At 38.3% G+C, this 21,644-nt stretch overlaps 2 protein-coding genes and 1 long non-coding RNA gene across 7 annotated transcripts in view; 2 read left to right on the top strand and 1 right to left on the bottom strand.

The window, feature by feature from the left end:
• Window positions 1-4,919, top strand: part of ITGA6 (integrin subunit alpha 6) — a 45,901-nt gene extending 40,982 nt beyond the window's left edge. For 2 of the 4 annotated variants that reach the window (XM_064660838.1, XM_064660836.1), the window contains 2 exons: window positions 1,108-1,237; window positions 2,859-4,919. In XM_064660838.1, coding sequence (XP_064516908.1) covers window positions 1,108-1,215 — 108 coding nt within the window. In that variant the 3' untranslated portion in view covers window positions 1,216-1,237; window positions 2,859-4,919. The remainder of the gene's footprint in view (window positions 1-1,107; window positions 1,238-2,858) is intronic. The other 2 variants (XM_064660837.1, XM_064660835.1) reach the window with 1 other exon arrangement.
• LOC135417157 (uncharacterized) lies at window positions 264-8,074 on the bottom strand. The gene is made up of 2 exons (XR_010431941.1): window positions 7,999-8,074; window positions 264-6,145 (listed from the first exon to the last, which is right to left on the bottom strand). It is a non-coding gene; the product is annotated as an uncharacterized LOC135417157 (long non-coding RNA).
• On the top strand, window positions 6,995-21,097 carry PDK1 (pyruvate dehydrogenase kinase 1). 2 transcript variants are annotated; one of them, XM_064660840.1, is made up of 11 exons: window positions 6,995-7,089; window positions 11,348-11,489; window positions 12,976-13,047; window positions 13,565-13,749; window positions 14,042-14,131; window positions 14,427-14,504; window positions 15,132-15,208; window positions 15,899-15,997; window positions 16,935-17,045; window positions 18,180-18,293; window positions 18,422-21,097. In XM_064660840.1, the coding sequence occupies exons 2-11, from the start codon at window positions 11,380-11,382 to the stop codon at window positions 18,560-18,562; spliced, it is 1,077 nt and encodes a 358-aa protein (XP_064516910.1). In that variant the 5' UTR covers window positions 6,995-7,089; window positions 11,348-11,379; the 3' UTR covers window positions 18,563-21,097. The 2 variants fall into 2 exon arrangements, with proteins under 2 accessions (XP_064516910.1, XP_064516909.1); XM_064660839.1 differs by lacking the exon at window positions 6,995-7,089 and adding an exon at window positions 7,909-8,242.
• Window positions 21,098-21,644: the final 547 nt, after the last annotated feature.

Here is a 21,644-nt window from a genome sequence, read left to right as displayed (position 1 = left end):
CTGTTTACAAATGCTTTAGCAGGGCTGTGTTCTCATAACATTAGAAATACCATTAAACTGATAGTAGATAAAAATAACCAAAAGGTACAGTAATAATACACAGCCAACTGTGCTGGTGAATTTCTGTAGTATGGGCTTTTAAAAAATCTTAGGAGGAGTAAATAAGTATGTATAGCAAAAGGTTAACAATTTGAGAAAGAAAAAAACAAGTACCTATTTTTCTAATGACCTTTGTAAAAATGCCAACTATTTGTAGTCCCAAGTATAAGAGAACAGCTTTTATTCTTAGTTTTTACAGGGCAGACAGTTAGTATTTGCTGTTATGGGATTATTTTAGAAGGTTATTAAGGAAGAAGAGGTGAAGAAGACTATCCTGTCACTTTTTTCCAGCAAAACTGCAGCAATTAGCTTTACTGAGGAACTACTATTTGCTGCAGGTTACTTCTCACAGGATAGTTATGACTTCCTCATTTTCTAATAAATGCCCAGCTGCTCCTGCATATGTTCCTGATGAATTAATACTTTAGGTAGGCTGTTAGGTTATAACTACTGGTGTTTTACTTCACATGAAAATACAAGCATTTTTTACACGCACACACAGTGTAAAATGCTGCTTTTGATGACAAACACTGTGCTGTATTATGAAGGACAAACATTATACTGCAAAGACAGATACATAATTAATTTAAGGTAAAAGCTTGTGTTGAACAGGTCAAAGCAGTAATTGGTTTTGTTCTACCCTTTGTTCTTGTCTGTCCTGTGCACTGGTCCACAAACAGCTTTCTAGGCTTCTTGGACATACTTTATTGTACCTTTTCTTAAAAAAATCCAAGCAATCTATTACAAATTTACCAAAATGCCTCTAAAATAATATTGTCAGGTTATTCTGTTAATAACTTGTGTTATTCTGTTACTTTATAGATCAAGTTAGTCCAAGAAGTTCTCAGATCTAGAAACAGCTGAGTTCTTGTTATTTTTTTTTTTGTTGTTGGTTGGCCTGTGGAGGGATAAGAGGAAGACAGTTCACAGAGTTAATTAAAGTTAGTTTTAATAGGTTTGACATCTTCCAGTCCACAAAAATTGACTAAATACCTTGCTTCCTTGTAGTGTGGTTTCTTCAAGAGAAATAAGAAAGATCATTACGATGCCACATATCACAAGGCTGAGATCCATGCTCAGCCATCTGATAAAGAGAGGCTTACTTCTGATGCATAGTATTGATCTACTTCTGTAATTGGTAACTGATGATATTTTTTAATTTTTAGCTGTGGCACATGCTATGGTTGCGGTGGCTAACTGTGAAGCTTTTTCTGCATATGTTCTATTAACTTTTGGATTTCAAACTGTTGTACTTGCTTGCTCATGCTGTTGATAGATTTTCAGCCTTTGGTGCATGTGAACACACACAGGTGTTTACCTTGGTCTAAAACACTTCTTGTTTATTTCTTTAGAAAACATATTGTTCTTTTGCAATGGGGTTTAGTCTTTTTTTAAATTTATGTTTTAACACTACAAGTGAGTCTTCAAGCTTGCAAGATGGTAATCAACACTGTAGAGTTAAAATGTAAAGATATATAAACGTGGATGATATATAAACTTGCTTTACTAACCTTTAGTGCATGCTAAAAGGTCCACGTTGCTTGTAATGAGAGGGGTTTTCATAATGAGAATTTATTGCATGGAAACATCTGTTTTACTTGAGTTCTAAGGTACACTTTTCTAGGAACACACTTTGCTGAAGGTACTAGATGCTTTATGCTTCCAGAAACCTTTATTCAAATTAAGATATCACATGCTTGTACATTATATCAGTAAGTGATGCTTGGGATCAGAGGGTGGGGAAGAATTCTTAATAAATTATGTCAAAACAGTGTTTAATGAAATCTTAACTATGAGATCGCTGAAGATTTGGTCTATGCTCACTATAACATTTTTTTAATTCAGTTCCATGTAAGTTCTAATACTAAAAAAACCTCAAACCACCAACCAAACAAAATCAAAAAACCCAGCACTCTAAACACTATGAACAAAAAGACCTTGCCACTTTAACCTTTTCTTACCCCCAGCAGTACCTAATGACAGCTGGATGGCACAATGTCTCTTAACCCTAATCTTACCTCAGTGATCTGTAAGCACGTACAGCTGAGTGTCTGCCAATCATGAGCTTAGTAACGTGGTGGCCATAGCTCCATTTTGTTTTGAAAATTAATTTCAATCTGTTCCTCTATATTTAAAATCAGTTTTTACAGTGGCTTTGGATAAGAAATTCCAGAGCAAAAATAAACTGTACAGGATTTCATCTAGAGTGATTTCCCATGGCAAAGTAAGCAAGACTTGTGTTTCTAATACTGCATATGTGTAATTAGTTCAGATGACTATAGTTGAGATGGTGCTTTGAAAAACAAGGCCCTAGTGTAACTTTTCTTGGAGGTTCTGGAAGTCTTTTTGTAGATTTTTAAGGGTAAATCATGTCACCATGCAGGAAGACACTGAAGTACATAGTTACCTTTGATTCAGGAGAAGCAGCTTTCCTGAACTGTACCTACTTCATTGTGTAGCAGTAAATGCTCTCATTAGATGACTGAACAGCTTTGTACTGGAGGGAATCTTTTTAAGGTATTAGATTACCACCATATGGCCAGACTGTGCCATTTGTCTTCAAGTGCTGCTGGAATAACTGATGTAGACCTGCTGCCTCACATTTTTACAGCTACGTATGCTACATTTTTGGCTTACATATTTTTCTTTTCAATTTTCTTACCTTTGTATTTGTGCAAAGGAAGAATTTAGTGCCTCTATGATTGTAGTACTTTGGCAGCAACTTAAACCTAAACTGTTCTTTTTCTCCTCTACCCCAGTGTGGGTTCTTCCAGCGTTCCAGGTACGAAGACAGTGTCCCCAGCTATCACGCTGTAAGAATTCGAAAAGAAGAGCGACAGATCAAAGATGAGACAAAACAGTGGTTCACAAAATGGAATGAAAATGAAAGTTATTCTTAGGGAAAAATGTTCTCCATCCAGAAAGTTCAGACAGAGGTTAAGGTTTTCATTAATGGAATACTGATGGAGTTAGACCTATGAACACTATGGACATTCACCATTTGATTGTAGATATTACTACTTATACTGAGGCTTTTATTTGCACAGTTAAAATTGCTTCAACAGACTTTATTTGCATTATTTAATTTTCAGACTGCCTCTTTCCCCCCTCAAATCTAACCCACACTTCAGAAAATACTATGTTGATTTGGGGTCTTTTCTGCAAAATATGCAAAACCACTATAGCAGACCTTTTCCTGTGATTCTGACCTTCTTCCTGGTATGTAAGGAATGGACGATTAACGTCAAGACAGGTTCTCCATTGTTCCCTCAATACATAGTGCTTTACAAACACACAGTGGCCTTAACACACTTTCTTCAAGTATAACTGAAGACCTGCAAGTTTGCTTTAGTCATAACCTTTACCTGCTGCAGTAGTTAGGGCTTAACAAGAAGCATCATCTTAAATTACATGTGCAATGGGTCATGTTGCTTGATTTTTTAAATTTTTTTTTTAAGATCAGATTGTGTGATTCTTGCTCACAACAAATATACACAGGTTTTTTTTAAAAAGAGAGGCTTGAATATTAGATGTACTTTTTGTATATATATATTTTAGTCATTTTTGTATTTATTTTTGTTATAAATCATTGTCTTTGACTAACTGTTAGGCCAAAGACTTAAATGAATTTTCAAATCCACTGTGTTTTTGAACTTAAGATTATGAGACCTGAGGCTTTCACTGCATTTTAATAAGTAACTGAAGGTGCCAATACTTTCTAAAAATGTAAATATTTATGCTAATAATGTGTATGGGGCCTTTCTTTTCCTGATACTTGTAAGTTTATGTGTTGTAACATCAGGTCTTGTAACATGATTTGTATATTATTGCAGACTATTTAAGGATTTGGACACCAAGCAGAAGTAGGGGTTTAGATAGAGTTTTATACTTGCTGTAAGAAAGTGAGTTCTCTCAAAACCAGCTTTCCAGCTTCATAAGGACTTCCTGTTTGGCAAAAGGCATTGACTACTGCAACTGTTATACAGCACTTGAAGGAGTCTGTAGATGCCTCGTGTACCTTAACTGTGTGGATCTGGAGCTGATCCACATTGAGACTACTGAATCATCTCGAATACCTGAATGTTGATAAAGTAGAACCATGATGTTGTTTATCAGTAATTTAGTTACTGTACCATAAGTGATAAAATTATTTAAAGAGTTTACTTTTTTACCCATGTTTTAAAGTGTTGGTACTATTTAAGAACAAAGATTTAGTTCAAAACTGTTTATTCCATGTGAAACACAATTCTGCTCAAAAAGTATGCATTTAATTGCTCGTAATTTGAACTATGCAAAAACCTCTTGGTACTTTTTCCCCTTATAGGGTAAAAACCTGCTAGGAGGGCAGTTGTCAAGTGTCTTATTTTTACTACTAACTTTGAACATTAGTACGAAGGTGTGGTCACCTAAAAAGTTACAATTAATTTACTACACTCATCTTCCTTAACACTAAATAATCTCAATATGTTATGACTGATTTTATGAACATTTGCATATGAATGTTGATGTTACCCAGTGTTTGAGCTTTTAAAATTCTAGCTTATTTGCTGAAAGGCTCAGCAACATCAGAAGCCAGGCTAATCAGAGGATAAGAAGCTTAACAAATACCCCTGAATCTAAAAGCAGATTCTGGCCCTCACCTAAGAACATGAATGTCTTAGCAGTGTTAAAGTGAAAGTTCTTGAAAAATAAGTCATGTCACTGGTATACTTTTATCTCAAATTTTCATTATACTGGCTAACAATGCTACATCATTCCATGATTAGAAATGACCTGTGGATATTTGTATAGAAGTGTGAAATAAATTTTTTTTAATTAAACATTGTCTTGGCAATAGTGATTTTATCATACTTAACTGAGGTGGCCATAGCTAAGTTCAGTAGAATATGCTGAAAGCCACAAACTGTGACAAGTTCTCCGATTCTCGATATTGCCACAGCTCCTGCTCCTGCCCCACGCAGAGGGGCAGACGAGGAGCTGCAGGAGATAAGGCACAATCTCGTGCTCGCAGGCTCTCTGCTACTTGCTGCGGCTGCCAGCACTGCTCAGGGTCAGGCAGAGCCTGGAGCCTGGCAGAGCTCCAAGTGTCAGCTCCCAGCAAGGCAAGCTGCCCTCTCCTCACTCCATGCTTGCACTCACACTGCCCAGGGGACCTTCAATGCAACCAGCCTCATAAAAATTTTCCTAAATACAGCCAGATGAGTGTTTGAGTAAGTAGGGGAGAGGGATACATCCCCCAAAATTGGTCAAGGACTTCATATACCTATCTCTATTTGGCAGTGAAAGATTGATACTGACAGTCAGTAACACAATTGCAGGGTACAGCTTCAAGTCCACCAAAAAAACCCACAGAAAAGCCAAAAATACGCAGGGGGAAAAACCACCAAACCCAACAGAGAAAACATAGTTTATCTCCGTTTTTAAGATGTCAGCCCTCACAGGATCCTTTGTTCGCCTTTGCTGAGAGGCCTTTTAATGCAACAAAGCCTGAAGATAAGGGTTAGCTGGATATGTGCTAGGCCAGTGTTTGTTGTGGCCAGGAAACTTCCAGGACTAGAACCAGAATATGCCACTAGACCCTTCAGAGCATGTCCAAGATGTGAACTCAACCTGCATTTATTAAACAAGTATTCTCATTCACATAGCACAACAAACATTTTTCTACAACAAGACAAAATACGGACTGGGAGAACAGATCATAAGGTTTAGTACTAATATAGTATATTGTGCTTTATATATGCTTAGTACTATATATAGTATATACTATATATACAGTGATACAGCACTATAAATAACAGTGTATGTGTATAGTATGTATATATGTACCCTTATAGAACCTAATGTACTATATTTGCTATATATAGTGTGTGCTTGCGTGCAGTGTGTATGTATCTACATACACACTATATACCCCTAAGGTACATAAGTGGGATGTTGGTAAACTGCAATACCTTCACGTACCTTTAACTGTCACAGCACAGGAGATGCATCTTATGAGAGAAGCTTTCAATGCAAGGGACCACCACAGTACAGTTTCAGTAATGACCTGTGCAGAAGTTATATGTGGAAAAAGAGAGAACAGGGCACTTGGGTGGACACAAATATCAGGAATCAGCCCATAAAGTGAAAGGAAACTTTTGAAAGTGGCACTGAACTACCAGTCCCCATTCAAAGCACCCACGTTCCAATGCTAATCATCATGACTGGAGTGTGTCTAATCAGCAGACCACACAGAACCAGAAAGCTGCTCATTTACAAACAGCTGAAATAACTTCTCCCAGCACAGAGTAGGCAAAGGTGGCAGCAGTTGGTTTGCAAAACCCAGGAGAACAAGCTGTAATGAAACGACCAGGCAACTGTAGCTGGCATGCTGAGCCAGCAGAGGCCTGTGGACATGCTGGACGTGCTTCAGCTGGCCTGCCAGACAACAGCCTGTGTGTCACAGGAAGAATGGAAGCAGTGTATCTCCCCATAGGGACTGTGTAAGCAGTTGCTTCAGTTTTTTATCCCGGTCCTCAGATGCTGTTAAATGTTTGTTTGTCTTCCCAGGCTATGGAGTCATAGATACTATACACCTTTTACAGCCTCATAAGCCTTGCTGAGTCCTAACCATGATCCTTGTGAGAAAACACAGAAACTCATTAGCCCAAGACACAGCCAAGGTGTGACACGGTCACTGTACATGGACTGGGGACCTGCAGTTTGCATTTTCCATACTGCAAGATAGACCTCTTTCCCCCTTTTCTTGCTCTCCAAAATGTTTGTCTGCAAGCTGCACCTTTTCAGGGCCATTCCTCCCTCATCATAGAAAACAGGCAGACAGAACAGGTTTTTGCAAGAGGAGGTGTCCTTGCTTCTGCTTACCTAAGTACTGCACACCAACATATACCCCCTTGGCACTAATAAACAGTATTTCACCTCTCAATCCCAGTGTCATCAGGGGATAGGGGAAGAAGGTACAGAAGAGTCAAATACTTTGGAAATAACACGGTAAGTTGATTAACAGAAATGTTTGCAAGATATCACTTCGTTTCTTGAAGTGGAGGAGTTCAACAGTACAGAGCTGAGAAGTGCATCACTCCCAGGAATTTCTTTGTTGGGGGTCTCTCTTCTGAGGTACCAAGCTACCAGATATCAAAATTGATCTGTGCCAATAAACCTATCTGTTGGAGATAAGAGCTTAGTGTCAAAACTTCCTTAACATCTAAGTTTATCAGAAATGCTTATAATCACAACTGCTTTTTTTGGTTCATATTCTAGATATTTCTACCAGAGCAGGACAATAAACTATTAAATACACTGCTTAGTACCTCACATGTTGCATTAGCATCCTAACAGCCACTAAAGTGATTTAATGTGATCTATGGTCAAAGTGATTTTTAACCAATACAGATGCATATGGTGCTCATTGTTGACAGATAGGGAGTCTACCTGTAAAGGCAGAAGCCCTATTTTTTCTCTGTATTTTTTTTAATTCTTTTTTTCCCCTGATAACTGAAGCAAATCCCAGCCCATCCCGCAGCTGGGCAAAGGGTGCGCTATCAAGAAGGCCGACTCCCTCAGGTGAGGCTCTGCCCTCCCACCGCCCCCCGGGGGCCCTGTCCCCGCCCCGTCCCGCGCTGAGCAGCGCACGGCCGAGCCCGCAGGGATCCCTGTGCCTGGGCCCCCGCACCCACCGCCCCCGCCCCGGCGCCAGCGAGCGCCCCGCAGCCCTTCGCCGGGCAGGCGGCGGCACCGGCCCGCAGCGCCCCTGTACCGTGGCGGGGCCCCTCGGGGAAGCGAGCGCTGCCTTCTGCCGGCGGGCCGTCAAGGTACCTCGGGGCTGCCGGGCTGCTCCGGGCGCCCCCGCCCCGCTCCCTCAGAGCCGCCCTCCCCTCCGCCCACCTCCCCCTCGGGCACCTCCTCCTGGCGGCGCGGCGGAGGCGGCCTGGGCAGGGACTGGGGCCGGGGGAGCGGCGTGGCGGGAAATGGCGGCTGTGCTGGGCCGGTCTGAGCTGAGCTGAGCTGAGCGGACGGAGCTGCGCCATGAGGCTGCTGCGCGCGCTGCTGCGCGGGGCCGCCCCGGGCACCATCCCGCAGCAGGTGGATTTCTATTCCCGCTTCTCCCCCTCGCCGCTCTCCATGAAGCAGTTTCTGGACTTCGGTGAGTCCCTGCCGGGCCGCACTCCCCGCGCTGCCCCTGCTCCCGCAGGTGCCTGTGAGGAGCGGGGCGGCTCCGGCCGCGACCCTCCACCGTCAGCGCTGCCCGCTGTTGCTTCTCCCATGTTAGTGCTGCGCTCTCTGGCACAAAGGCCCTGCTTCCTTCTGGGACAAGGGAGCCCAGTTGGCGCCTTCCCGTAGACTGGAAGTGTGACAAGGTAGAAATTCAGCTGAAAACTCCAGTTTTTGGCACCACCAGAGTAGCTGGGCGTTTTCCTGCAGAACCTGCAGGGCAGAGGGTGGGGACAGCTGGTAGTGTCAGAGCAGTGACTCAGGTGAGACTGGTTAAGCCTTCTGCAAGCTGGCAGCGTGTGACCTTTTAAGGTATATTCCAAACACAGGAAACATCTAACCTCAGATGGCACCGAGGGGCTGGAACAGTTCATCACTTCTGAGTCGCATGTCTGTGCCCTACAGAAACACCTTACCCAAAATTTGCTGGTTTAGAAGGAGCAGGATGCAGAGACCAAGAGCCATCCTGGAGGATTCAGAATCTAGCGCTGAAAATGAGCAGATAGTAACAGGATACTCGGTCTTATATTCTTCACTAAAACCACTCATAACGCTTCCAGGTTTGACTGTGTGCTTGGAAACAAAAGGGATCACAGCAATTGTTCTGTTCTGCTTCAAAGCAAAGACCACACAGGGAAAGGTTGTGTAAGTCTCCCTGTAAGTGCCTTTCTGTATCCAAGGCACTCTGGTGCACATAAATGCTTACATAAGTGTTGCATATAAGCATTTAACTAGTTAATAGTTGCATTGCTTTTTACATTTTTGTAAGTAAAACATAACTGAGAACTAGTCATAGAGCCCCAGACTTTGTGTAAGTAGGAAGACTTACAAAGAAAACTTTCTCTTAACTGTCTGCTGTCACTTCATCCGTCTATTCAACGTTTCATTTGTGGCAATGAAATGTATCCAACATTTAAACTCTGGATTCATACAGGAACCCCACCCGGTGTTCTGTTGCTACCATACTTTTAAGCAAAGAATCTTGTAATTCAGAGTTTGCTCTGACCTGTATTATTTTACCACTAAATACTGATAAAGTAATGCTTACCTTAAAATCAGTGTTTATTTTCAAGGCACACTATTCCCTTGTGTCAAAAGATAGACTACTTTTTTACTGTTAGTTACCTGAACATAAGGTAAAAATAATTTTGAAAATGTTTAATTTTTTTTCTCTCCTTTGCTTAAGGATTTAATCACAGATAGTGAAAAATTAATAACAAAGGCAAAAAAAAGAGTAGAGTGCAAGACTGAGACAGTCTTTAAGACATTCTGTAGCCATTATAATCTGATGATGTTTTCATTAAAGATTTTTTTGTCTCCTTTTGCTCTAGGGAGAGCATTCAAAGAGGAAATAAATCTGGTAATGCTAACTTAAAAAAATGAAATATTCCATAAACAAATTTAGGTCTGGCTCATATACATCAGTGATAACTTGACTTACAAGCCCACAGTATTTTCTGTAGGAGTCTTATCCGTTCTTTGCCTAGACAGACTGTAGCTGCACAGGGAAAGACTCATTTGTCCATTCAGCAAAGTCCTGCCCTAAACTGCCTTCCATATTTGACCCAGGACTGCAAAAAGGCAACCTCCAGATACAAAAACTATTTTGTGGAGTGTAATTTGCTGAGTATATAAGGCATTTAAAGATTATATTTATGTTCTAATACCTTCAGTCTGACTTGTTTGTGGAATTTTACCCAAGAAAAGGGAAAGGCCAGTAACAGTCACGTCTGAAACGCAATCTGACTAGGGAGAATGAAAGGTTTCTGGGCAGAGGTCATATGTAGACAACAAATAATACTGGTAAGTGCCACTGGGGAGGAATTTCTTTTTCATTAAGTTAACTGACATTCTTTCATCAGTGTAGTTTATGATGTATCTGAGTCTGGATGCTTTAAAGTAAGGTACTCCATTTCAATTTGGTGAAGATTTTTCCTGTTTAAGACACTCCCAGCTTCCTTTTTTTTTTTTTATGTCCCTTCCTTTAATTTTCTTCCCCAACTCCCCCTTGCCAGATGGAAAGAGTGAACTGAGCAGTACACCAGAGTTAATTTTTAGGAGACACCTGTTGTAAAACACCAGGGTGAGGTATGTACTTCAGGTGCAGAAGATGAGCAGTTTAGTAAGTTCAGGTGCTGTTTACAGGACACTTGTGAAGTCCAGACAGAAGTCTGGCTGAGAGTGATATACAGTATTTCTTAGCCTCTTCCCCATGCTGCACTCTCCTGTCTTGCTTAGGAAAACAAGCTTTGTGGGAGTAAACTCAGGTCTTGCTTTTAATAACCACGTTTAATTGCCACCCACACAGATGACATCTGTCTTTAACAAAGGGCAGGTCTCTTATCAAAAGCTTCTACCTTTTAAAAATGTAAAAACATTTAAAAGTAAATGTATGGAAAAACTACTATGCCAACAGATAACCACAGTAGCTGTCCTACTTTCATTTCTTTCTCGGTATTCATGTGAATTCATTCATCTGTCTTCTGTTCCTGTAAGACAATGAACTTAAACTACAAAAGATTTAGTTGAAAATGAGATCAGTATTACAGAATTTATTTTCTGAAAGTGTTCCAATATGTCTTATGGTAATTCAGTAAGATCAGTGATCAAAAGCAGGGTGTATGGGACCAAGATACTTTCTCAAACACCCTTCCCATAAATAGTTTCCTGTGCTGGTTTCATTTGCCTCTCTGACATGCTCAGAATGACATACTGTTTGATCAGTGGTGGTTAGAGTCAATGCTTGCTGCAAATAAAATGAACAATACACATGGATAGAAGCTGCATTTAAAGTTGTATAGTTTGGGTGTGCAGCTATTGCTCTGTATATTGAAGATTCTCCTTACGCGACCAGGGCCGGTAGGTTACAATATGAGGTACATTTTGAAATACAAATGGGCTGCTGCCACGAAAGAAACATTGCCTTACCAGCCTGGCCAAGTCCAGTTTGAAACCAAGCCACAGACCTCTTATGCAAGAAAATAAGTGCCATAAGTGTTGACTTTATTCTGATGTCATATATTTATTTTGGTCTTAGGATCTGAAAATGCTTGTGAAAAGACTTCATTTATGTTTCTGCGACAAGAGCTGCCTGTGAGATTGGCAAACATAATGAAGGAAATAAGTCTGCTTCCAGACAACCTCCTGAGAACACCTTCAGTTCAGCTGGTTCAGAGCTGGTAAGACCAGTGACACTTCATACCTTCTGCATATACACAGGTTGGAGGAACTCATTCTTTTCTACTGAAAGAACATTTCATGGGCTTGTTACATGAACATCCCTTATGTAAAGTGAGATACTAAATATCCAATGTGATATAGATCAGAAACTAAATTTACAGACTTGGAAAAAACTCTTTAGCAGCAATTAGAGAGCCCATGAGGGAATTAAAAAATCATTCAGTATTGCAGACACTCATGTATGAGAATTCAAAACATTTTAATTTAAAAAAAAAAACAACCAAAAATCCACCAGAACGATGTTTAATAGGGGACTTACATAAAAATGAAGAGGCTAGTTGAAGAAACCAACAGAAGTAGGCTAAGGCCTGCAAAACATGCTTGCAAAAACATACTAGAAACCATTTACAAGACAGGTTATTGCATATTGATAGTAAAGATGTAGAAGATATGAAGAAAGCAATAGGAAGCTCCCAAAGCCAAAACATAAAACAATAGAAAGAATATAAAACTATTAAAGTAAAAAAGATATTCTTTGAAAAGTAACATTTACTTTCAGATAAGGAACTTACACATAAATATAAACTTGTTAAGATGAAAGCAAAACAAAGAGATTGCTTGGCAACAGCTAAAGGCACAAAGATATCTGGAAAGGCTTTTAAAGTTAAGAGAACAGAAAACCTGCCAGTGAATAAGTAGGATTGATTAGATGACTGAATATAAAAAGAGCTATCAATGAAGAGGAAGGCTCTTAATGAAACACAAATGCTTACATTCTCATGATAGTAAATGACACTGATCAAATGGGAAATGAATTCTACTTGGACAAATGCAAGGTAGAACACAGGGAGGACTCTCCTCTCCCTGTATAATTGCTTGCTTACAATGGAAAAAGAAATTTTGATGCTACTGGGAATATTTTTCCAAATATGTCAGTTGATGGACAAGAAGGAAAATTGTGTTAGGAACTAAGTAACAAATGGGGAGGAATACAATTGTACGACTGTGTTAGCCCTTTATTCCTCTGAATTGTATGCTGTTTTAGTCACTCTGTCCTAAACAGAAAAGACCAAGAGGGATAATCAGAGGGTTGGAACAATTTTTACGTGAGGAGAAACCAAATAGAATTCTTCAGCTTGAAAAATATGCATCTAAGGAATAGATGGCAGAAATACTTAATTCATGAATAAGCTGGAAAGATTTTTCTAATAACAGGAACTTGCTGGGGCTGCAAGTAAGTGATCACCCACTGGGTTTAAAATACAAAGATGATCCTTTATGCATTCTAATTAAATTGTGGAGTTCATCGCTCTGGAAATTTTGGAAGAAATGTCATGAATAGATTCAAAAGAATCTAACAAAATTCATGGGGGACAGGTACTATGACATGGAAACAAGCAACCTTGGAAGACCACAAATTGCTAACCAAAGAGATCTGGGGAGGCATATTAGAATTGGTCTTTGTCCTTTTTCTTTCATTGAAAGGTACGTCCAAAGTCTTCAGGAGATCCTTGACTTTAAGGACAAAAGCTCAGAAGATTCAGGGGCTATTCACAGGTAAGGATTTGCTGTCACGTATGTTAATATTTTGTTAATATTATATGGAAGAACTGGCAAGAAAACAATAGGTTAAGAAAAATATCTCAAATATTTACATAAGAATTGCAGTAATGTCACCCCCTGTTCCTAAAAGGAGGGTACAGGAAAACAGGAAACAAAACACTTTAACATCATGTTGTTCTGTAGAGAGGCTTTGGTTAGTGCTGGCTGACCATAAGTGCCATTTGAGAGACATGGGATGTTCTGCATGAAAACGGTGGCGCAGTTTTCTCTTTCTTGTGGCAGTAATCAAGATAATAAATAAATAGTAATTTTATAAATAGTCAAAATAGTTGAATTGTTTCAATGCTAGTCCCCTAAAATACGCTGTAAAGTCTGACCTGTCTTCTTACTGCAATAGGCAGACCTGTAGTATTTCTGTATATAACAGTCTTCATTTTTGTAGGCAGGTACTTTGTTTGCCAGAGTATTAAATTCCCTTGAAAGTGAAACACTAACAATGTATTAATTTTAGTTTTACAGATACGGTGATAAAAATCCGGAATCGGCACAATGATGTAATTCCTACGATGGCTCAGGGAGTAATAGAATACAAGGAGAGCTTTGGCATTGATCCAGTGACCTCGCAGAACGTGCAGTATTTCTTAGACCGTTTCTACATGAGTCGCATTTCAATCAGAATGCTCCTTAACCAGCACTGTAAGTGCCAGTGCTGAAAGGAGGGGAAATGATACCTGTACTATGTCAAGTGTATCTTCCTTTAATTTTTAAGTGCTTCGTATGTACTTAAATGCTACTTATGAGTACACTATTTGCCTTGCTATTTATAAACTCAATTCAACTCCTAAAATATTTATTAATGTAATCTTTCAAGTATGGTGAAGACTGGAAATATAGATTGCCTATAAAATTTTTATTTAGCATAGCTGAAGATGTAAACTAAAATTATAAAATTATACTGGGTATTAAATAATATTTTCTTTTTTGGCAGCTTTACTGTTTGGTGGGAAAATTAATCCAGCTCATCCAAAACACATTGGAAGCATTGATCCTAACTGCAATGTTGTTGAAGTTATTAGAGGTAAGTTCAGCAGATAAGAACTAGAATCCTGAAAACTTACACGAATATCTGTACTAAGAGCAAATACACATCCTGATACTCATATACCGCTTAGTTCTTTTCTACCTGGAGTAGAAGTTTTATTTAAAGTGTAATGCAATTTGTATCTTTTTCCTATAAACCCAACTTCTGTCAGAAAATACAAAATCTCCCTGACAGTGCACAGTACTTGCAATTTTTGTTTTTCTTTTTGGCAAACTGTAAAGGAAAAAAAAAGTGGGAGGGGGAATTGTAACTTCCTCTGTTTTTATTATAGATGGCTATGAAAGTGCCAAGAGACTTTGTGATTTATATTACATGAGCTCTCCAGAACTTATCCTTGAAGAGCGGAACGGTAAGTGAATGTGGATGAGGCACCCTCCTGAACATCATGATGGCTTCTTCTAAAGTAGCTGGTGGTGGAATGTCCTCCTTCTGCCTTTCGTATAGTTAATGTGTTCTCTTGGATCTACTGTTGTAAATAGTTTGGGTTTTTAAAAATCTGGCAGAAGGCTTTCCCCATTCCTCCCTTTAATTGGAAAACTGAAATCAGTAGAAAAGTTTTTGACACTACAGCTGTTGATGTAACAAATTTTAGCAGCCTCCTTCCCTCTCTTAAGATTTCTTGTATGTCTTCACCTACACTGCTGCATCTCACCCTCTCTGCATTTCTTGTGACACTTAAAAGATTTATACCAAGCATTCCATTCCATCTTCATTATAACCTCCTCAAGGGTTATAGAAAGCAACTATGATGTGCCCTGATCAGTGATGCCAAAGTGGTTTTAAGATTAATTTCTAAAGCAGCAAACAGCATTTGAAAATCTTGAGTGTGACTTTTAACATCAACTTTTCAAAAGATTTCTGTTAAAATGTTCCTTTTCGAAAATTCAACAATACAGATTCACATTTTGAACTACTGAGAGAACGAATAAAAGATACCTCATTTGCTCTTTAATTATTTAGACTCTCTTTTCTCCAGCTAAATCACCAGGACAGCCCATGCAAGTGGTGTATGTGCCATCACACCTCTATCACATGGTTTTTGAACTTTTCAAGGTCTGTGCACTTATCATTACGCAAGTCTTTTGTACATCTTTGTTTACTGAGATTGTATTGGTTTTACCTTTTGAATCAATTCTAGATAGCAGTGTGTTTTTGCAAGTGCAAACCTTGTGCTACTTGCAGGAACATTACTAAATTGTACTGTTTAGACAAACGGTAATTGAATAGAAAATGAACAGCTTTGGAAGATGTATCTCCTTTGCCTAGCCACTGAATACATCTGACACCTTCTGAACAGACAGTTCTTAAAATCTTAAAATATATGAAGATATTACTTAATAAAGCAAGTGAGAATAAGATACACAATTTTGGGGATATCTTCGAATCTGATAAAATGTGTAATAGGTCTTTCAAAGCTTTCCTCAAGCAGTTCAGTCCTAGACTTTTCTTGATCTTTGTGTCATATTGCATGTACTGTGCATTATAAAGAATTCTACAACAAAAACTCTAAGTTTAACTATTCAGATGTTTCCTTTAAAAAAAGTAAATATTTGAAGTCTGTGTATTTTAACAAACTATATAAATACTGATACTGAATAAACCAAAAATATAAAAAAAATTATTCTAAACCAATATACATTTTTTTCTGCTTCTGAAAATAGGTGATAAAAATAACTCCTAAAATGATGTTTTAAGGTAATATGCAAAGTCAATTAGGATTTAAGTTGTACTTGAAAATTGCAGAATGCAATGAGAGCCACCATGGAACATAATGCTGATCGATGCATTTATCCTGCAATTCATGTACACGTCACGTTGGGAAATGAGGATTTAACTGTGAAGGTACCCATTTTTTTATTACTTTGAAGATTATTTTGATCAGGGTTTTTTTCCCTGCCACAGGCAGCATATTACTAACTGTAGCGGGTGATGTGGTTCTGTCAATAGATGGAACGTGATTATGTATGTAAGTAAAAAGACCATTGTGGCATTTCACATGGTGCTAATATTAGTAGGAAGTTCATGACGAGGTTGCACAGTCACACTGAAGGCTCTGCAATAGCAGCCTGTGCTTTTGTCATGGCATGTTTTGCCTAGCTAGTAATCAACCATGACTAAAAATGAAGGAGCATCTTTATACAATTTTAACTAAGCATTTTTTAAGTGACAATGACAGAGCTATACAGGTGTGAAACAACTGAAAAACAAACAAAAAAATATTGTATATTGCACACAAATCAAACCACCTTAAGTACAGTTTGAAGTTTCTTCTTTTTCTGTACAATATTCATGTTGGATTTCAAATACCAACTGCAAGCATTGGGTTTTTCATAGGTCTTTAACTAAACTGTAGTAAAACAACTCCTTTGATTTACTCCTTCAGTAACAGGTTTTAGTAAACTATATTCAACTGGCAGTATTCCTGAGGAATAAAGATTAAAAATACAGAGAACCTGGTATTTTGTAAATAATATAGATACTGACCTCAGACAAAAGATAAAAGCCATGCACAATTTAAGTAGAATATTGTTGCTTCCAAGAGAATATGAATGATGCTTACAGTAGTATTTTGTTTAGTGGTTTGGATAAGGGATGAAAGGGAGGGATTGATCTCCCTCTGGTCATTGTTGGAGATAAGAATTAAAAACCTGTAACTTAACAGGGACAACTTCATATTATGTTTTACCTGAACTTTCTCAGGATTTTATTGTTTGAGAAAAGCTGTCTTTTATAAAATTATATTCAGGGACATAACACTACATGCTCCTTCTTGTTCCAGATGAGTGATCGTGGTGGTGGTGTTCCTATGAGGAAAATTGACAGACTGTTCAACTACATGTATTCAACAGCACCACGTCCTCGTGTTGAGACTTCACGAGCTACACCTTTGGTATGCAAATCTTTCATATCTTGGCATCTTGGCTATGTTTAATGGTCACAAAAGAAACCATTTAGCCAAAGCTATGAAGTACTGATTTTATAGATACAATGAGTATTGCCGTTTGAATGTTAGAGCTTAATTCAAGTATTTTTCTGAAAATAACTGGAAAATTGCATAAAATACTAAAAATTATTCAAGATTCTGTTTTCCTCTACTACATCTAAAGATCAGCTACCTCAAGCAGAACACTTAGCTATGCTGCACGTACTGTAATGAGGACAGAACACTGAATTCTTTTTGTAGCCACTGAATGAACGGAAAAATAATTATAGCAATGACTTTGGGTCAAGGCCATAGTTCATTTGCACTGTGAGGTCAATTGTACCATCTCCCAGCAAGGATGAAGGAGCACAGATGTGACAGGCCATATGAAGAATTTACTTTGGTCTCATGTGAATGTAATAGATGCACAAGAAATAAAGCCTAAGCTCCCAGTCAGAATCTCTGAACAGCTTTCCTGTATTTATTCTCCCACATTGCATCAGTGATCAGTGTTCTGCACATAGATGAGTCTGCAACTCATTAAACACTAGATCTTTACAGAGAAGCGTTGTGTATGCTCATTGAGAGAGCACCTCTAAAATTTAGTAAGTGAAAAAAAATTATGCCCAACACTTCAGGGCTATGTCCTGCTACTGCAGTCAGGGCTTGATAGAATTTTAGTATAAGCTACAAATTCAGAGACATTTTGTCTTGAACCTTTTTTATATATACTACTGATGAAATGTATCTGACTTAAGTCCTTGGTGTTCTTAAGATTAGTAGCTCCATGAGACATAAGTCAGACACAGTACAGTTTTCTCTAATGGTATCTCTTCTTCAAAAAGCTCCCACAATACAGGAAATGTTAACTACCAGCCCTGCCTGACAAAGGAATAAAACAGTTTTCTCATAATCACAATCATCTATGCATTCTTCTGTTTTTGGGATGTATAATAGTTCTGAGGGGCCATAATAATTAACATATAAACTCCTCTTACTGTCAAACATCATGCTTAGTTTGTCTGTTTACCTGTTAAGTTAAAGCAGAAAACACCACTGATTGATGCAATTAATGGAAATATACTTTTTTTCCTGGATCAGGCTGGATTTGGTTATGGCTTACCCATATCACGTCTGTATGCACAGTACTTCCAAGGAGACCTGAAACTCTATTCCTTAGAGGGCTATGGTACAGATGCAGTTATTTACATCAAGGTATGATGTAACACTTTACCATTTACATTTATCAGCAACTGTAATCTAAACTGCTAATGGAACTCCTTGTTCTGTTACTATAACTTCAGTTAAAAAGAATCATCAGTTACAGTCTTCTCTCCTTACAGGCCTTATCAACAGAATCAATTGAAAGACTCCCTGTGTATAACAAAGCAGCCTGGAAGCATTATAAAGCAAACCATGAAGCAGATGATTGGTGTGTGCCAAGCAGTGAGCCAAAGGACATGACCACTTTTCGCAGCATGTAGGTTTTTCCTTAGCAGCTCATAAGAAGTAGGTTTGTCTGTAAAGGCAATTTAAAAGACCTGATTTATACCAAGATGGTGACCGAGTTTGATATGTGAAAGTAATTTTAAGTGGAGTAATAGAGGGTGTAGTGTAATAGTCTTTTCTGAAATTAAAAAACCAACAACCACCAAAACTCCCAAACTTGTACATACTTTTAAATTTTAAGAACGTCACAATTTGTTTCATTTTCTGGTTTTGGCTACTTTAAGAACTAAGTCAAGGGAGCAGTATTTTGGGTTTTATAGGGATCAGTGCAATCTCTAGCACATCTGGTATTAATTCATATAATTACAAAACTGTTTTAATGGAAAAACTATTGAAAAAGCTCACTGGAGCATTTTTCCATTATACAATATTACAGATTAATGAGAAACTCATGTAAGAAATATCGAGGAGCTTATTGCTATACCTTTGCACCCGTATGGCATTTGCTATTCTTTTATCTTCAGCATGCTGAAGCCTAATTTAGCAAAGTAAGATATGTTGCCAGCACACCTTGCCTACATCAAGGGTTTTTTCACCCAGAGAAATCACACTTACCTCTGCAGGGATAAAAAATAAATAATAAAAAAATTTTAGCTGCAACTACTGGTATAATGTATCTCAGGTATGGGGCATCGGTCGAATTTCTTTTTTTGTAATGTGAATATATAATACATGTGAAAAGCTTATCTTTCCCTGATTATTGTGAATTAACAACTAACGCTGGCTTGTGTACAGTACAATGTTGTCTTGCATTTGCCTGTATTTTTGTAGGTCCTACCAAAATGCAGCATCAACGTCCTAGTCCTCGTAAGTTCTCAGACTTGAAATTGTCAGGTTACAGCTGTAAAAGGAAACTATTTTAATAAACAGATTTTTTAAAATTTGCCCTTCATAGGGCATCTCTATTACTTTGACAATATAAGCTACCTTCTCAGGAGTATTTAAAAAAAAGTGGAATTAACAGTTTTTGAAAATACCTTTGTATTTGTGATGTGCTTCTGGTCTCATTTTTGTAGTAACTGGAAGTCACACTGTAACTTAAACATGGTGAGCAGAATGTGTGTCAGTCAAACTGTCAAAACATACTGGGGAATATAGAGAGGGGACTGAATATTACATTTCAGGTACAAACTCCTCCTTTTAAGAAAGGATTCAACTTTTTTTAATGCCTGCTGTGCCAATTTTGTTCAAATCATACACATGGATGTTGCACCTCGATACCTGTAATTCCTGAATGTTTTAAGGGTGATGCAGTTAATACCACTGAGAACTAATCCTTTTCTCAGTTAATTAGCTGCATGTAATTCTGTGATTTTTGTTCTGCAGTAGACATGCATAATCCCTCTCAGAAAGACTAAGCCTAAATTTTGCAAGTTTACTATCTCTGTGCAGAGCAGAAGGTGAGATACCGCAAACGAAGGGCATAGCTGGTACATCAGAAATTGTTCTAGTTGTAGCTGAGCCAGATTGGAGACTTCCACCTGCTATCTCCCTGGCTGAGTTCTGCAAAACAGTGAAATGGTTTTATACCCTGGTCAAGCTAATGTAGAGCACTTTATCTGGAGTGAATTACAGACTGCTCTATATACGCAGTCTGAGGGAGGACTATTCTAGCTTAATTGACACCACAACAGGAGCGTTACCTGCTCCACTCAAGCTTGTGGGCATCTTGAGGCCCCTGCTTTTCTTTCTTACAAGGATGTGAGATGGTGACTGGCACACCTTTTAATCTGCTTGGCTACAAGTGAGGAGAATCTAGAGCTGTTCTCTTCTTCGGCCCTGCAAGAGGATGTACGTGAGAAATGCCACACATGGTAAAATGGGGCCTGGAGGGGACACTTGCAGCTACTGCTTTTGCTAAACTAAAGCTGAAAGTTACAGCAAGGACTTTTAAAAACTCAGATTTGAAGCTGAGTATTCTTGCTTTTATGCTAAGTTTTACATCTTTTAATTAATTCAGTTGAACTGATTTTAGTAATAGCTGAGAACTGCAAGAGATGTTTCTGAAGAAAAGCTAACTTTGTTTTCTACAAAGTCTATTAAATATTTCAGATATTATTGAAATAAAGCCTCTGAGTTAGCTCTCAACTAACTACCAATTGTATTCTGATTATTAGAAACTTGCTGTGTAATTATATTTGTATTTATCTCTTCACCTGACACCCCAAATGACTGTGGTGAAAACACAAATGTGTAGTACCTTGGTTTACAATGTTTAACCCTAATTACAAGCATGGTCTTTGACAACTTTTGGTTTAAGCAGAAGTTCAGAAGACAACTTTCATGTTTAGTATTTCCATTACTATACTGAAGTAATTGCTAGCACATTGGTTAAGTTGAACTGAATCACTGTAGAAAATTAGTATACCAGCTCAGCTATCAAAATGCTGAGATTAATAGTTTTGTATGCAAATAGACTCAGTCTTGCACTGTAAAATTAATCTTGGTTTGTGTTAATTTTTTTGAAAGAATCACTACATTTATTCATTAAAACTGTTGTAAAAATTAAACTCTGTTGGGTGATTATGTAGCTTGGTACTAAGCTTGTTCCATGCAGCCTTCTTGTTCCACATCTGACAGATGTTAAAGGCAGTGGTCTGTGATAACCAATGTTCTTATGCTCAGGTGCCAGGTGAGTTTATCATCCCTGCCATGGCCCCTGTTTAACTACAACAGCTCTGAAACCATTATTTCCACTAGTCTCCTTCATGGGACAACTCTTCACAGGGTGCAACAGTAGGCTCAAAGGAAAAAAGGTAATACATGGTTGCATCAATATTCTGTGTTCTATCTGAAAGCACTCGACCTTCTTGACTGATTTAACTGAAGGGTGGTTTTACATGTGTGATCCTGAGCATTTGACGATTCTGTACTTCCAATCCCTTTCTCTTTTACCAGTAGGGCAGCATTCCTCTCTGGCTCAAGGTCTGTAAGTCTGCCATACAACTCAAAGCTACTGAAAACAAAGTAAAACAAAGTAACTAAGTTAATTGACCAAAGAGTAGTTTCTTAATGCATCAAACTGAAATATAACCTCTTTGAAAAAGTAATTATTAC

Source organism: Pseudopipra pipra, chromosome 7 (genome assembly GCF_036250125.1).
Source record: "Pseudopipra pipra isolate bDixPip1 chromosome 7, bDixPip1.hap1, whole genome shotgun sequence".
NCBI lineage: Eukaryota > Metazoa > Chordata > Aves > Passeriformes > Pipridae > Pseudopipra > Pseudopipra pipra.
Note: the sequence above shows the minus strand (reverse complement) of the source record. Positions and strands in the feature narration are given on the sequence as shown.